The sequence below is a fragment of the Camelus bactrianus genome, chromosome 32, assembly GCF_048773025.1.
Source record: "Camelus bactrianus isolate YW-2024 breed Bactrian camel chromosome 32, ASM4877302v1, whole genome shotgun sequence".
In the NCBI taxonomy this organism is placed as follows: Eukaryota; Metazoa; Chordata; class Mammalia; order Artiodactyla; family Camelidae; genus Camelus; species Camelus bactrianus.
Window position 1 is genome coordinate 1,839,811 of NC_133570.1, and position 15,537 is coordinate 1,855,347.

Below are 15,537 nucleotides of genomic sequence, written 5' to 3' on the forward strand. Positions count from 1 at the left end.
AAATACATAAACAAAACAAAACTATCTCTGAAATATTAAGCCACAAGGCAAAAAAAAAAAAAAAAAAAGAAAAAGAAAAAGAAAAGAAAAGCTAGCTCTCAGAACTGTGAGCATCTTGCCGGCTGGCACCTTGGCCGAAGATGGTTTGGAAGGACAAGTCTATGCGGTTTTTCAGGTCCCGGTGACCAGTCTTTCCAGTGTCTGCTGAGCGGAGCTGCAGGCGTGACATAATTAGCAGGCGGAGGTGCTTAGGAAAACATTCCTGCTACCAATTTTGTTTTTCCAAGACGGGAGGGAGACGAACGCCTCGGTGCGGACCCCTCGGCGTCCTGACGTGGCTCTCAGTCTGCTCGGAGCCCATCACCCTTCTTAAATGACCCAAGAAATTATGTAAGCAGGCTGGAGGGGGACATGCTTCAAACTGCATTTTTAACAGCATGAGAGTATCCATTTTTGGGTGTCCAGGGGCAGGGAAGTAATTTGGTTTATTTATTTATTTTTTAATGGAGGGACTAGGGATTGAACCCAGGACCTCCTGCATGCTAAGCGCGGGCTCTGCCACTGAGCTGTACCTTGCCCCGCCCCCGAGAGTATCCATTTTTAATAACAGTGAGATTTTTAAAGTTTAAGAAAAAAAATAGCGTGTTTGTGTCTTTGCAGTCCCAAGTCATTAACTATTTCCCAGGAATATTGTCTTCAGCAGAAATCCCCACACCCCTATTTTTACGTTCGGATACCCTCTCAATCTTGTGGCTTCTGCTTCTCTGCTCCTAAGCCAAGCGGGAGGATGTCCACTCGCAAGCAAATATGAAGGCGCAAATCTCCCAACAGCAGGTGAAAGCAAGGCCACGTAGTCATTCTCTGATACAGCCCTGAGTTTAATGAGCTTTCTACTTCCTGGAGTCTTGATCTAAATAAGAAACACACTGAAAGCCATAAAAGCAACGGTCCTTTCTTTGAAATCTCAATTAAAACCAACACAAATCAAGAACGCTTAGCGTCCCCATCCAGGACCATCTTTCAGGAAGGGGAAAAAAGAAAACAGCAACAAAAAAGACTTGGTGACTAAAATTAGAACCGCCCCCTCTGTCTGCAATTCCTCTGCCATTTTATGTAAAAATAAATAAATCTTACAAACCAGGATGTCCTGAGCTAGGACTCCGGTACCTCCACCATCTCAAAATCAATTTTCAAATGTTTTCAGGTCGGGCAAAATGCCAGAACGTGTTTTGACATGATTCTTCCCCCCTTAATTTATAACCTCTGTGTATCTGCAAGGAAATTCAACCCTTATGTTGCTGATTCCTTTACACTTAACTCATCAAGCACTGCCCTCTAAGAGGCATTTGATGTTCAGGGACTAGAGGCCCTTTTTTATGAAGCCTTTTAAACCTGTTCCCCCTTAGGAACAGGAAGCCAGAGTTTTTTTTTTTCTTCCAGAAGTAAACAAATTCAGCCCACAAAAAATGTCCCTCAGCGGCCTGGTGACCAGACCCGGAGTCCTCAGTGGCCCCAGATCTGTCAGCACGCTTGACAGCATCACTCCTTTGCAGCCTCATTCAAGGACAAAACCTTTGGTTAAAAGTCAGCACCCCACAAAAGATAGGGCCAGCCGAAGGCGGACAGGAAGGAGGGAACCCTTCCGCCTAGAGACGACTTGGGTTGCAATTTAGGACGTGGAAAGAAGACGGGGGAGTCCACGGCAGGAGGTGGGAGGGGGCTGTTTCTTTGAGAATGTGGCTGGTGCCCTGTCTCCCGGTGCGGTCAAGATGGCCACAGGGTCCCTGCCCTCCTCCTACTGAGAGGCGGAGACTCAGCTCCTGGTCCTTGGACCTGTGTGGTCCCTGCCGCTTCCCCGTCAGGTGGAACACGGTGCGCGGTGTGCCCGGGCAGCCTCTGCGCCCCGTCTCAGAATGCAGGCTCTGTCTAACCCACCCATCTACATTGCCTGCCTGCCTACCTACCTACCTACCTACCTAAAAATCTTCTATCTGCGTAATACATGTTTATTGCCAAAAACTGAAATTGAGAAGCTACAAAGGAGAAGGTAAAGATTACCCAGAAATCGTGCCAGGCATGGATAACCACTGCGGACATCTCACGCCTTTCCAGGTATGGACGCACCCTTTACAGGAAGTGAACTGTCCCTGCGCAGAACGTGTCCCATAACTTGCTTTGCCAACGGACAACAGGGTTAATATGCAAAATGTTCAACAGCCCACGTGGCGCCGACATGGGCCAATCGGAAGGCACGCCAGACGCGCACACCCGGAGGGTTGTCCTGGCCCCTCCCGGCTGATGGCAGCGGGCTGAGTGACACGGCTGGCCATGCCCATGTTCATAACACGGCTCTACGTAATTACTTTAACAACTACGTAAGATCCTAAGGACCTGCTGTAACCGAACAGTCAGCCAGCCGGTGCACATGTAGGTTGTTCTCAACTTTCAACACATTTAATGGAAGTTGAATTGTTGGGTCAGAGGGGGTATATATATAGTAAAGATGTTGGGGACCCACTGCATTTGTGCTTTAGCGAGGATGTCTAGTTACCTCCCCACCGGTGTGATATGGGGGGCCCACTGCTCCCCACCCAAGCCAAATCTAGGTATTAACAGCCTCAGGGAGGCGAAAAAAAGTATCGATCTATCAGGCAAAAATAATCATGTTTTGACACAAGTACCCTTTGATTACCATGAGTGAGGTTACATTCTTTCCACGGGTTCATGGCTGGTTAGTATTTCTTCTGTGTGACTTGCCCGTGCACAGACCCAGCGGGAAACAACCATTTTTGCCTTTTAATTTTGCTGATGGAGATTGTGCGTTTTTAAAATGTTTATTAACTTATTTTTTTGCCATGCAGAATTTTTTAATTTTTATGTAGTCAAATCACAATTTTTTAACGCCTTTATTATGGAATGATTCCTGTACAGTAAACTACACGTATTTCAGATGCACACTTTGATGAATTTTGATAGATGTGCACACCCATGAAACCACCCCCACGCTCAAGACAGCGAACATTTCCATCCCTCCCTCAACAGGTGCACATTTCAAGTTCCCCATTTACCCCTTCCCACCCACTTTAACCCCTCGTAACCATGATTTTAAAAAATAGTTTTGTCTTCGACGTCATACTAACAAGACTCTTTCTTGGTAAGTTTATGGCAAGTATTCACCAACCTTTTCTTTCTGCCGAATGAAGAGTTTAGAGAACGTTTTTCCCTGGGTGGTAGTATTACTTTTACATGTAAATCTTTTAACAATCCAAATGCATTTTGATAAAAGGCGTGAGACAGACACTGTAATAGAAAAGGTTCCCCCAATCTAAACCAAGCCGCAACACCAGTGGTGCAATAATCCGTTCTGTCCCATTTGTTTGAGATACAGCTCCAAGTTCATCGGCAGTTCTTTCTGGACATTAGATTTTGTCCCATTAATTTGTCTGTTTTAACGTTTATCCCTGTGCTGTTTCGGTTACTGTAGATTTATCGTGCACTTTACTATCTGATAGATTATGCCTTTTTCCCACCCCTCTTACAGGGTTTTCCCCCGTTGGGTATTTGCTCAAGTATGACGGATTTAATATCGTTTTGTAGAGTTCCCCAAAAATACAGATTTAAAAACTGGAATTGCATTGCATTTAGGAATTAATTTGGGGGACATTGACATATTACCAGGTACATGGTTTAATTTTTTTCAATTATTTATGCTTTTTAGTAACGTAGCAACGTTTTCTTCCAAAGGGCTTGCACATTCTGAACTTTATTTCTAAGCAGTTTACCTATGCTTTTTGAAGGTATTGCAAGGGTGGTTTTTTATTTTCTCTATATTTTTAACTGGTTATTGCTAAGACATAGGGAAGCTATAGATTTTTGTAGATTTGTTTTGTCCAGGTGCCCTGATCAGTTCTATTTGACTCTCATCAATTGCTTTTTTTGGGTAATTCTCCTTTCCATTGCATCAGCTGCAAATAATGACATTTGCTGATGGTTTTACCTTCTCTCGCTTCTTTTTGTCTTACTGCATCGTGTAGCACGGCCAGGTTCATGCAGAATCAGACTTAACAGCCTTGCTCTGTTCCATCTTTAATAAAAATGCTTCTAGTGTCCCACTATGATGTATAAGGTTTGCTGTGGGCCTCTAACGTGTCCCACACCGTGACGTCCTTGTTAGACCATTCCTGGAGAATGGTATCCACCTGTGGGCACCTTCCTTAGCAAGAATTTAGACCAAGGTAAACATGCTCTGTGGACAGTCAGCAGAGGGTAACCAACTCAGGCAACAGTTCTCAGAATCAAAATAGGGGCAGGGTGCACGGAATACCCAGCCTCGAAGATGCAAGGTGTTTTCATATGGAAAATGAATCTGATGTGTTACAGGAGGACCAGCTGGTAAAAGCAGAGAGAACAGGAACTGATCATAAGGAAGCAGGATTTAACTCGATATGACATGTCTGAAAATTGAGGGCTAGTCCAGGACAGGACACCCAGGTGGTGGTACCCAAGATGGGTCCATGTATTAGTCAGGAATAACAGACTTCAGAAGGTAGCCATTCGGAGGTCATGGTAGGGCCAGGAGAGTCAGCAGCACCTGCCTCACCTGGGAGCTTGTTACGAATGCAGAATTTCAGGTCCCGCCCAGGCCTATTGAATCAAGATCTGCCGCTGAGTGAGAGCTCCAGGTGATTTGTATGCATGTGAAGGTTTGAGATGCGCTAGACTAGTTGGTTCTATGAAATATATTTTCCTACAAGTCGCGTAAGACCAAACTTGCTGACACCCAGCAAACATAGGCTGTTAATTACCTGGAATAAGAAGAAGCCTGGAGGTGGAGTAGCTCAGTGAAGTCGTCACAAAAGTGGCTCTTTCTTGTTTTGCACCTGCCATCCTGGGAGTGTTGGCTTTACTAGCGAGTTTACTGCCTCGTGGTCACAAGATGGTTGCAACAGCTCCACATACAACTTTCACACTCCACATTCTGTGCGGGGAAACAACAGGCTTCGTCGACATCTGGCTTTTTATCATGAAGGAAAATCTTTCCTTGAGTCTTCCCTGAACCCCCATCTGCACAGTCCTATTCTCCTATCCCACCAGGAGAATATACCTTACATCTCACTGACTGGCGTGAGTGACAGGCACACCCGTAATCCAGTGGGATTGTTTTACCTAATTTAATAATTTTGGGTCATCCCCTGGGAATTGTGGGGACATCCTGCCTTGGCAAGTATAAACCCTTTAGAGGGGGAGAGGTGGGTTGAAAATAGAAACAATACATCTAACTTTGTTTGCTATCTCTTCCTCTCTCCGTTTTTTCTCTCTAATACCCTCTGTTTACCCAGTGTGACTTGGTACTCTGCACATGGCTGCATAACGGGTTTTATTGATTGGAAAAAAAAATGGTTGTAATCAGGACACCCAGCAAAGAATGGCAAATTTTATAACTGACCTTTCTCAATCCTTCATATTGTTTCTTTTTGGTCTCTGTAGACCTGTGTCACCATTACAGCAAATTAGAATCACAACTTCCTCATAATCTCTCTCATGTTCCCTTTACTCTATGCCATGCGTGGATTTTATTTTCTGAATCCTTGAAGTCCTGTTAAGGAATAAAAAAAAAAAAAAAACAATATTCCAACCAGCCTAAACTATTTCTGAATTCAGTGCAAATGGAAGCCTCCTGCCCTGAGCCTGGAACCCGGTGAAATCTGCATGATGCTGACTCGGCTTCGGGAACGTGGCTTCAGATGAGCCGCAGGAGCAAAAGCAGCTTGCAGATGAAGACTTCTACTCAAAGCCAACAAAATGCAAGTGTTTTATGAGAGGGGCGGCCCCGGAAGGTACACAGGTGCTACTCTGCCCTGGGGTGAGTGAGGCAGGAGGGCGGCCCCAACCCCAGTGCTTGTCACTGCTGATCAAAGCCGGCACCTCCACCTCGCCACCGCCGTCTCCCACCTTTTAAAGCGGACGCTGATTTATTGTCTGTCAGGGTTGATGACTTTGTAGTTCTGCCTAAAATACTAAAACATTGTTAGGATAAGTCTTTAAGGGTTTTTTTCCTTTTTTTTTTTTTTTAGTGCAAATAGTCCAGAAAATGGGACAAAGTGCCCCCTTTGAGGACATCTGTTGTGAGAGACCCCCCAAGAGCATCCGCTCCCATCCTCACAGCAACCCGCGAAGCCCCTGACTGCAAAAGCTCCTTTGGGTGGGATGGGGGTGGGTATGTTCCAAGCGGGGATGTTGTGAATCCCTTCCTATAGACTGAAGCCCCCCCGGATGCGAGCCTGGTACCAAAAAAAAAAAAATGTCATGATAACAAAGCGAAACTCGGTGACTTTGGAAAAGTCCGACTGGGCCGCGGCCATTGTGAAGATCTAACAGCGTCATCTTCGCAGGGGTGGGACTGTTGAAGTCCCCGACGACGGCCGCTCACCTCTGCCACTGAAACTGATTCTTTGCAGATTTCAAAAGCGTCTCCGTCCCTCCTCCCTCCAGCTTGGCCTTCACACTCTTAATAAAACATTAAAAAATACCCCACACTATGTCGCCGGAGCATGTTCAGAGAGCTTCCCTGAAGGCTGGCCCTTTCCGTCCATCTCCATATTACAGCCATCTTTGTCCATTTGCGTACAGAGGTGTCTGCGCATGAGGTCTGGTTCCCCGGGAAGGAGGCTGTGATGTGATTGTGTTCAAAGAGAAAGACAGAGAATATTTTCCACCGCAGTAGAGGCACTGGGCCTGCCTTTTAAACTTGACAGATCAGCGGGTATCCTGTGGAAACTGAACACGGTATTGGAAAAAGTGTTTCTCTAAGGAAAAAAAAAAAAAAACCTCATTCTCTTTAAAGATCATTACTCATTAGCATGCTGGGTTGAATTTTCTGGGGGAGGGGCAAAAAACATAATAGTAGCTCGCATCTATTAAGCCTAGCTCAGTGCCCACAGCCTGCAAAGAGCTTTCCACGTATGGTTTCACTTCAGCTCCTGTCCCCTAGGCGGTGGTGAGGAACAGACAGATTAATCCGTACAGCGCTATTAAAACAGTCGGGCACCTAGGGAGCGACAGCCCAGTGAGGGGCGCCACTATCACCCCCGTTCGGCAGACGAAGAGATGGAGGATGGAATAAATGTGCAGCAGCCTGCCCAAGACAAAGCAACGCCCAGGGGCCCGGGCCAGACCGGCCCCCGAGCATCGTGGGGACGAGATGTGCTCAGCCCTGTGCGCGGCGTCCCAGCTCCCCGTCCTTCACGTGTGGGATGCCAGTCTGCGCTCCCATCTGCTGTTCTTTCCCGTCTTTCTCGCTCTCCTTTTTAAGAAAAGAATGTGGGATTCGGGATAAAATCTGTTGCCTCGAGAATACATCTCAATTTTTTTGTTTTCTGGTTTTCGGCCTTGAAGCAGCCTCTCTGTAGGTGAGAGAATTAACGGACGCCCACCTGTGGGGCCCGGGCTCACTTTGCCTGGGTGGCCCAAGGGCTAAGCTAAGGAGACAGAGTTGTGTGCCCTGGGCAGGGGCGGGGAGAGAGAGGGGTCTCCGGCCCTCACCCTCCTGACTTCCCCCTTGTCTTTGTCTGGGTCACAGATTTTGGCTCTGGATGAGCCCAGCAACGTGATCTCCTTTAGTCCTTTCACAATAAAACTGAGGCACCCGAGTGGCTGAGTGAGCGCTCAGTCAAGGTGCCCTCTGCACCTCCTCGGAGGCCCCCACCCAACGCACCGACCAGTTCTCCAGCCGTGACCACTTCCAGACACCCACCTGTGCGCCCGCCCCCCCATGGCCCCCGTCACAGCCTGCAGACTGACCTCGACCACCAGGAGGAATCAGGGACCCCCAAACACAAACTGCCTACACTCCACCAACCCCCTCGGCTCCGCCTCCCTCCTCGTCTATTTCCTCCCGGGTCCCCCAGCCCGTGTGGTCCCCCCTGACCGTCCAGTCCCTCTCACTCCCTCTCGACATGAAGTCAACCCGCTGCCTCGACCTTCGGGGGGCCTCTCGGTCGCCCCTGCGTTCTCACCCCCTCGGCCCCATCCTCAGCTCATTCTCCGGGCTGCTGCAGAAGGACGGCGTGTCACACGCTCCCCGCTCCTGCTCGCCCACGCTGAAGCGGAGCTTTGCACTTTGCCAACATGCTCTTGTGCGTCTTTTGCTTGGAGCAAAGGCATGGCGTCCTGCTGTGGGGATGAGATGATTTCATCCACGCCAAGTCCTCAGAACCGCCGAGACAGGGAGGGGGACCTGGCGGGCAGACCGACAGGCTCGGAGCCGCACGGCCGGGGTTCACATTCCGGACTACGGACCCCTGTGGCCTTCGGCAAGTGGCTTGACGTCTCTGTGCTCTAATGTCCTCATCTGTCATCCGAGGGTTGACACTAGCACCACCCAACTGGTTAGACAATTGAATGAACATGTGGCAAGTGCTTCACATGCTAGCTGGTCTAAAATGCTTAGCTCTCACTCACTCACTCACTCACTCATTCAACGCTGGGCCAGAAGCTGTCATCAGACTGCCGGGCTCCTAGCCCACCTCTGATTACCTGCTGTGTGACGCTGGGAGTTTATGTAACCTCTCTGTGCCTCAGGGTCTTATAAAGTGGGGCTGACAGGGGCACCTACCTGAATGGATTGTCGTGAGAATTAAATCTGTCCAGCACTCAGCACCCAGGAAGTGCTCTGAAGGGCTCCCCACAACTATGACTGTTACTGTTTTAATTGTTGTCAATGTCATTGCGACTCCAAGGTGGCCTGCTGGAAGCCGGGCACGGTCGGGGGTCTTCGTGGAGTTTCCTGTCCCCTGTCTGTAACTCCTGACCCAGCCATCACCACGTCCCTGCAACCTCACCACGCCGCAAAATTACACGTGTTGAATCTTCCGCCTTCTGGGAATTCTGAGCCACCTTTGGGATGCCTCCCTGACTCAGAATAGAAGTGCACAGAAGCTGTGTCATGGCCAAGCCCCCGGTACACCTGCGCAGGTCTCCTGTACCAGGCTGCGACCTTCTCGAAGCCAAGGGCTGGGTGCTGCTTCTCCATTTCCCCAGCCCTGGCTTACAGTAGGTGGTGAGTAGCTGGCTGCTGGCTGAATAAAGGAAGGAAGGAGGGAAGGAGGGGTGGAAGGAAGGAAGGATAGAGGGAGGGAAGGAAGGAAGGAAGGAAGGAAGGAAGGGCAATGGACAGCAGCGTGACCTTGGCTAATCACCTTCTTTGAGCTTCCTCTGACTACAACCTCACTACTCAGACCTGCCACCCAATACAGGTTCCCGTGCTTCTGGAGCTAAGGCCGTGGCCTCCGCGATGCTGAGAAACCTCCACGCTGAGACAGTCAGCCATGCCTTAGGAATGAATCCTGCCTTGAGCCAGAGCATTCCGGAGCGGGCGGGCAGCTGTGGCCGCCTTCTACCTTGTAGGTCTACAGGCTGCTCCTGCAACTCACCTGTCGTAGGTGACCCGGAGTCAGCTTTGTCCCAGAGAGAGTGCAGTGTACTTAGGAATCTCTGCCGCTACCACTTAGGAGACCAGACGCCCTGGTGGAGCAGGCCCAGCCACAGGACGAATTCCACTGACCTTTGTAAACGAGGCCGCTGTAGTTTTGGGGGTGGAGCCACACTGAAACCCATCCCCACCCATAGCAAAGGCTCTCACGTGTGCCCCTAAACTCGGGTTCCTCGGGACCACCGTCTGAAGCCTCCGCACCGAACACGAGCAGACCCAACACCGCTGACGGGCCCAGTGACTTCGGAACTGAGTGTTTTGGGCTGGCACCCACCTCAGACACCCACAGCGGTGCCCTGACAGTTACCTTTCTCGACTTTTCCAAGCTCTGTTTCAAACACATCATTGTTGTTTTTTCTAAGAGTTACAAAAAGGGAACATTACATGCGTACGTGCACACGCACGTGAATACCTCGACAGTCTTTTCCAGGGGCTGGGCGGGAACAACCAACAAATAGGTTGTTATTTGGGGGCATTTTTTAAACTTTTCTCCCCCTTTTTAATGCACTGAAGGCTATTCTGGATGCTTCTTCTACTTACTTGGCCTGCCTGGTTGGTGTTTCTGGAACTTGGTGCTAAGCCACCCAAGCTCCCCGCCTGGGGATCCCACCCCTTTCCCCTCAGAAGACGACCTGCACCAGTGCCCAGTTCTCACGCTGCCAACGCAGGGAGGGTCTGGGTCGTCAGGCCTGGCTCCTCGACACCATCTCTAGGAAGCAGGCCGCCCTACCTGCAGGCTTCTGCGTATCATTAGTGAGTGCGGAATAAATGCTCAAAATTAAGAGCGCCCTTGTTCGGGTTGCAGTTTGGCATCAGCGTGATTCATGGATGGCCCGAGCTGGTCCATCTGATTCCCACGGCAGCAGAACCAGACTGTGCCCTTGGATCCCTCTGTGCCTCCGACCCGCTGAACCCGGGCCTACCTCCTCAAGCCTTCACAGCTGTACCACTGCGACGGCAGACGCAGGAGAAAAGTCAAGTGCAGTGAAGTGCAAAGCTGATTAACTTCTCCTCCTAATGACGCGACGCCCCCACCGCCCGCCACCTTCCTCAACAGACATTTTTATTTCGTCCAGACCTACAGTCTGTTTTGTAAATACGTCCAGGAGTTGCTGCAAAGCCAGCACACTTTGGACCGGTAGTCTGCAGTTCTATCTGGGTACCATTTGACCTCAATAGGTCACCTGAACCCTACTTTGATTTAATTCTCCTAATTGGCTGGGTCCAGTCTCCAGAGAGATTCCCAGAGCTTGTCCAGGCACAGGAGTGTATCCAGGCTCAGTAGCCAAGATGCTTCCTGAGGAACTGGGCTACAAGCAGGTCCTCGCATCCTGCCACCGAGAGGCAGAGACAACTTCCAACCTCACCCAGTCTTGCAGGTAATTCCTCTGCAACTCGAAATTCGGTCATCCTGCCAACATTGGAATCTCTGCCCCTCTGCCATTTCATACAGATGACCAGTGATCTGTAGAGAGAGACGCATAGGCGGGATTTGCTTGAAAAGCAAACAGAGGGAGAAAGTTTTCCCTATTCTGCCCCCCGCCCAGAGAAGGGGACCCTCACAACACACAAGGGACCAGCACCAAACTAAAGAACATACTTTATTTTTAATAAAATACTGGAGCATGAAAAATAGTGTATATTACAAATAGACACCAGCAGGGTGACCCTTTCCTGGCATTTCCTGGGAAGGAGGATAAACTCAGGGTTTGTAGACTGCTTCTCGGGGCCATTCAGGGAAACCATTTGTTTAATAATAGAAAGAGTCAGTAAGCCCTTTGGGCACCTTTGAATGATCCTTCTCCCCTCTCACCACCCCCCTCGCCTTTCCACAAATCGGTTCCAATGTGTATTGGCTTGGTTTCCATTAAAAAGCCACAAACTGTAACACTGAAGAGGTTCCGAGGGCTGGGTCTCTGAGTTCTTTTGTTAGGAGATTTCTTTTGTTGTCTTTATGTGCAGCAAAATACTTGTTTCTCTTTTTATTTTCATGGAAAGGGGGGTGGGAAATGTATTGCACACCGTTTGCGTTCACCAGCATTAGGCCTGGGGGAACGTGTCTACCTTGGAGAAGGAGCATGTGTGGAGGCCAGAGGCCGGGGTCTGTTCTAAGTGGCTCCGAGTCCACTGGACTGTGCTGAGTTGTCACGCTGTCTCTTTCTTCCTGTTTGCACAGAAGTTGCTGTCTGGCAGGCGGCCTTCCTGAGGGCGGGCCCCTGGGACGGCTGGCTCGCTGCAAAGGGACCCATCTGCCTGCCTCTCTCTCTTTGCAGCTGAGCAGAGGCTCTCCAATTTGCAAAGAACTTATCTCCTCTCTGATTTGTAAATGGATAGCAAAGCCAACTCAAACACACAGATGTATATTTATGGAAGGTCCTAAACAAAAGTTTTCTTCTGGGGCCTGAATCAACTACTTCACCACAAATTAGTTACACAAGAGGCTACTTAGCTGGAGAGCTCTCCTTCAGGGAAAACAGAACAAAGCAAAAACCTTTAAGTACATTTTTTTTTAACTTTCAGTGTATCACAGCATCCTGAATTTCAGGGTAAAGACTTTTTTTTTTTTTTACGTTTATTTAAAAAAAAAAACAAACAACCAAAACAAGCAAGCAGGCAACCAACGAAGAGAAGCACCGTGTTTTGGCTCTGGCCGCCACTGTATCCTCTCCGGGGAAGTTTTCCACCCCTGCCTTCCCCGCAAGCCCCTTCACACACAGGTGGGAGGCTGGGCGGGGATTTCGTATTTCCCGAGACGGGTTTTGGGAGGATGCTGGGCTTTTTTGTAAATCCCGCTGTTGGTGATCACGCTGGCCGGTTTCCGTCGGCTCTTCTTCTTGAACCTGCGGCTGCAAACACTCTGCCAGGACTGCAGAGTCTTGGATGTCCAGATCCACATGCCGCTGGTGATGCCCACCACCAGCAACATGAAGACCTTCACCATGAAGATCTCCACCGCGGGGATGGAGGCGGCCATCAGACAGTCCAGGTTTTTGGTCTGGTTGTTCATTTTGCACTCGTGCTGCGTGGCCAGGACCTTCCAGTACTCCACGTTGAGGCGTTCGTAAAAGTAGCAGGCAATCACACAGGTGGCCGGCACCGTGTAGAGTACGGAGAAGACCCCGATCCTCACCATGAGCTTCTCGAGTTTGTCCGTGTTCTCCCCACCCGTCTTCATCACCCTCCGGATGTGGAAAAGGGCCACAAAGCCCGAGAGAATAAAGGAAGTGCCGATGATGAGGTAACAGGCCAGCGGGATGAGGACGAAGCCGGTGAGGGCGTTGACGTCCATGCTGCCCACGTAGCAGACGCCGGTCAGCTCGTCCCCCGCCACCCTGCGCATCACCAGGATCAGGATGGTCTTCACGGCGGGGATGGCCCAGGCCGCCAGGTGGAAGTAGCTGCTGTTGGCCTCAATGGCCTCGTGGCCCCACTTCTTGCCCGCAGCCAGGAACCAGGTGAGCGTCAGGATCACCCACCACAGGGAGCTGGCCATTCCGAAGTAGTAGAGGACCAGGAAGACCAGGGTGCAGCCCGTGCTCTCCAGGCCCTCCTGGATGACATAGAGCTGTCCGCTGTCCCGGTCGCAGGCGATGCTCTCGGCGCCCGCAAAGAGGCGGATGATGTAGCCCACGGAGTAGACGCAGTAGCACATGGAGAGGAAGATGATGGGGCGCTCGGGGTACCTGAAGCGCGCCGGGTCGATGAGGAAGGTGAGCACGGTGAAGGCGCTGGAGAAGAAGCAGAGCACGGACCAGACGGCCAGCCAGACCACGGCGAAGTGCTTGTCGTCGCGGCTCCAGTAGACGTCCACGCCCGGCGTGCAGAGCGGCGCGCACGCTGCGCTCTTCTCCACGTGGTGGAACTTGCCCGGGTTGTCGCAGCCCGCGCGCCCCGGCGCCCCGTCCTTCAGCTGGTGCTCCTGCGCGCTGTGGGGCCGCTGCGGCCTGAAGAGCGGCGGGAACATGCCCGAGCCCCGCGCGGGCTCGTCCGAGCCGTTGTTGGGCGCCTCCATGCACAGGTAATTGGGGTCGTTCTTGTTGGGGAGTTTGCTGCAGTCCAGGGAGTCGGGCCACTTGAAGTTGAACTGCTCCATGATCGGGGAGCACTTGAGCCGGGCCTGCTCGCACATGACCCGGCAGGCGGGGATGGGGGTGGAGACTTGCTCGGTGCACATGGGCGCGTACAGGGAGCACAGGAAGAAGCGGAGGTGGCCGTGGCAGCCGTACTCCACCAGCGGCGCGAACTCGTGCAGCTGGATGGCGGCCTCGCGCTGGTTCTCGTGGCCCATCAGGTTGGGCATGCGGGTCATGTTGTAGCCGATGTCCTTGCACATCGGGATCTCGATGGGCTGGCACTTGCCGTCGCCCGGACGCTCCATGTCCATGGAGCTGATGGCGGCGCACGAGCCCATCACCTGCAGGACCAGCCACAGGCGGGGGCCCGGGCGCTGCATGCTGGCGTCCGAGGCGCCCTAGCGGGGAGGTCCGCTGCCCTCAGCGCCGCCGCTGCCGGGCTCGGGCTGCTGGCCCCGGCTCCTCGTCCCTGCTCGGGCCCCCGCCCATGCCCGCCCAGCCCGGCTCCAGCGGTGCGCAGAGCGCCTCCCCGGCCCTGCTCTCCGCGCGCGGCCTCCGCCGAGGTGGGGGAGCCGCGGAGGAGAGGAGCAAAGTTTGCGAACAATACCGGGAGGCGAGAGGGGCCCGGAGCTCTCGGCGCGAGGCCCGGCGCCGGCTGCAACTCACTGCCGCGGCAAACTTTGGCCTCTCGTGGGAGCGCGCGGCGGCGCGGCTGGGGAGGGCGGCGCGGCGGGCGGCGCGGCGGGCGGGCGCGCGGCGGTGGCCTGCGGCTCGCGGCGGCTCCGCCCTCTCCGCGCCGGCCCCGGCCCGGCCCGGCCCGGCCCGCAGCTGTTCCGAGGTCTGGTCCCGAGCTGAGCCGGCTCGCGAAAAGGCAAAGGGGGAAAAAGCAGAGCGCTGACAGGCCCCGCCCCCTGGCCGCGCGCCCCGCCCCGCCGCCGCTTTGCATGAGAAAGCCGAGCCCCCGGCGGCCCGCCCCGGCCCACAGCCCCCGGCCCCCGGCCCCCGTCCCGCCGCCCTCCCGCGTCCGTCCCTCCCGCCGCTCCTTCGCCCTCTCCGCCGGCCTCCAACTTGGCCTCTCGCTGCCTCCCCGCCTGCGCCCCCTGTCCCTGGGGTCCCCTGGGATCGTCCCCGGCCCCCCAAGGGCGCCGGGGTTACCGGGAGTTCGGAGAATGGCCGAAGGAGGGGGTTGGGCTGGTCCGCCGCAGGGGCCGGGGGCGCATCTCCCCTGCTTTTTATGGTGGGTCCCGGGCGGAGGGCGCTTTCAAAGCGAGGTGGGATTTGCGTTTTATGGCCTTGGCCATAAAGTGGCCCCTTAGCTTGTAAACCTGCCCGCATCTTCCCGAGGCTGCAGAGTTACCAGGCCTGCGTCGGGGCTCCGGCCCCGGGGAGGGGTGCTCTCTGAAATTTCAAAGGGAAGAGCCGAGGGCGGGTGGGGTGGGGAGGGGCTCTGGGAACCCAGATTTCAGGGCCGCTCCTCGGAGGTCTCCGCCAAGAAGGCGGGGAGGGGCAGGGGCGGGAAGCTTCCTGGGACTCTCAGGTCCCACCCCCACCCCCCCTCGGGAAGTGGGGACTCGGTTTGTGGGCCAGTGCCCCCCGCCCCCGGTGAAGCCGCGGAGTCGAGGGGCCTCGCGCCAGGCAGGGCTGGTGATTTCTTCTAGGCGGCGGAGTTTATTTATTATAGGAAGTCATTCGCTTGTCGGGTATTTATATTATTTGGCGAGTGATTTGCCGGGCCTGCTCCCTCCTTGGCTACAGACCCTGGGATGCTGCGGACTTGGCGGTGGGAGGTGGGAGGGCGCTGAGTCAGCTTGCCCCGAGGGTCCCCAACGCCCGGGGGAGGGGGAGGCGCCCATGCCTCTCTGTTTTCATTAAAAGGGGGGAAGGAGCGTCCTGGCTCAGCGTCCTTAGATCACCCCCCTTGGATGGGGCCAGTTCGTCATAAAGTCACTTGGAACACCACGCCCCCCTCCCCCC

The 15,537-nt window shown here is 53.1% G+C and overlaps 1 protein-coding gene across 1 annotated transcript; it reads right to left on the bottom strand.

Moving 5' to 3' along the window:
• Positions 1-11,073: 11,073 nt before the first annotated feature.
• FZD10 (frizzled class receptor 10) lies at positions 11,074-14,343 on the bottom strand. Its single transcript, XM_010948371.3, has one exon. The coding sequence runs from the start codon at positions 13,941-13,943 to the stop codon at positions 12,198-12,200; it is 1,746 nt and encodes a 581-aa protein (XP_010946673.2). The 5' UTR covers positions 13,944-14,343; the 3' UTR covers positions 11,074-12,197.
• Positions 14,344-15,537: the final 1,194 nt, after the last annotated feature.

Excerpts from the sequence above, each read along its gene's own strand:
- FZD10 (XM_010948371.3), bottom strand. The coding sequence starts at position 13,943 with ATGCAGCGCCCGGGCCCCCGCCTGTGGCTGGTCCTGCAGGTGATGGGC.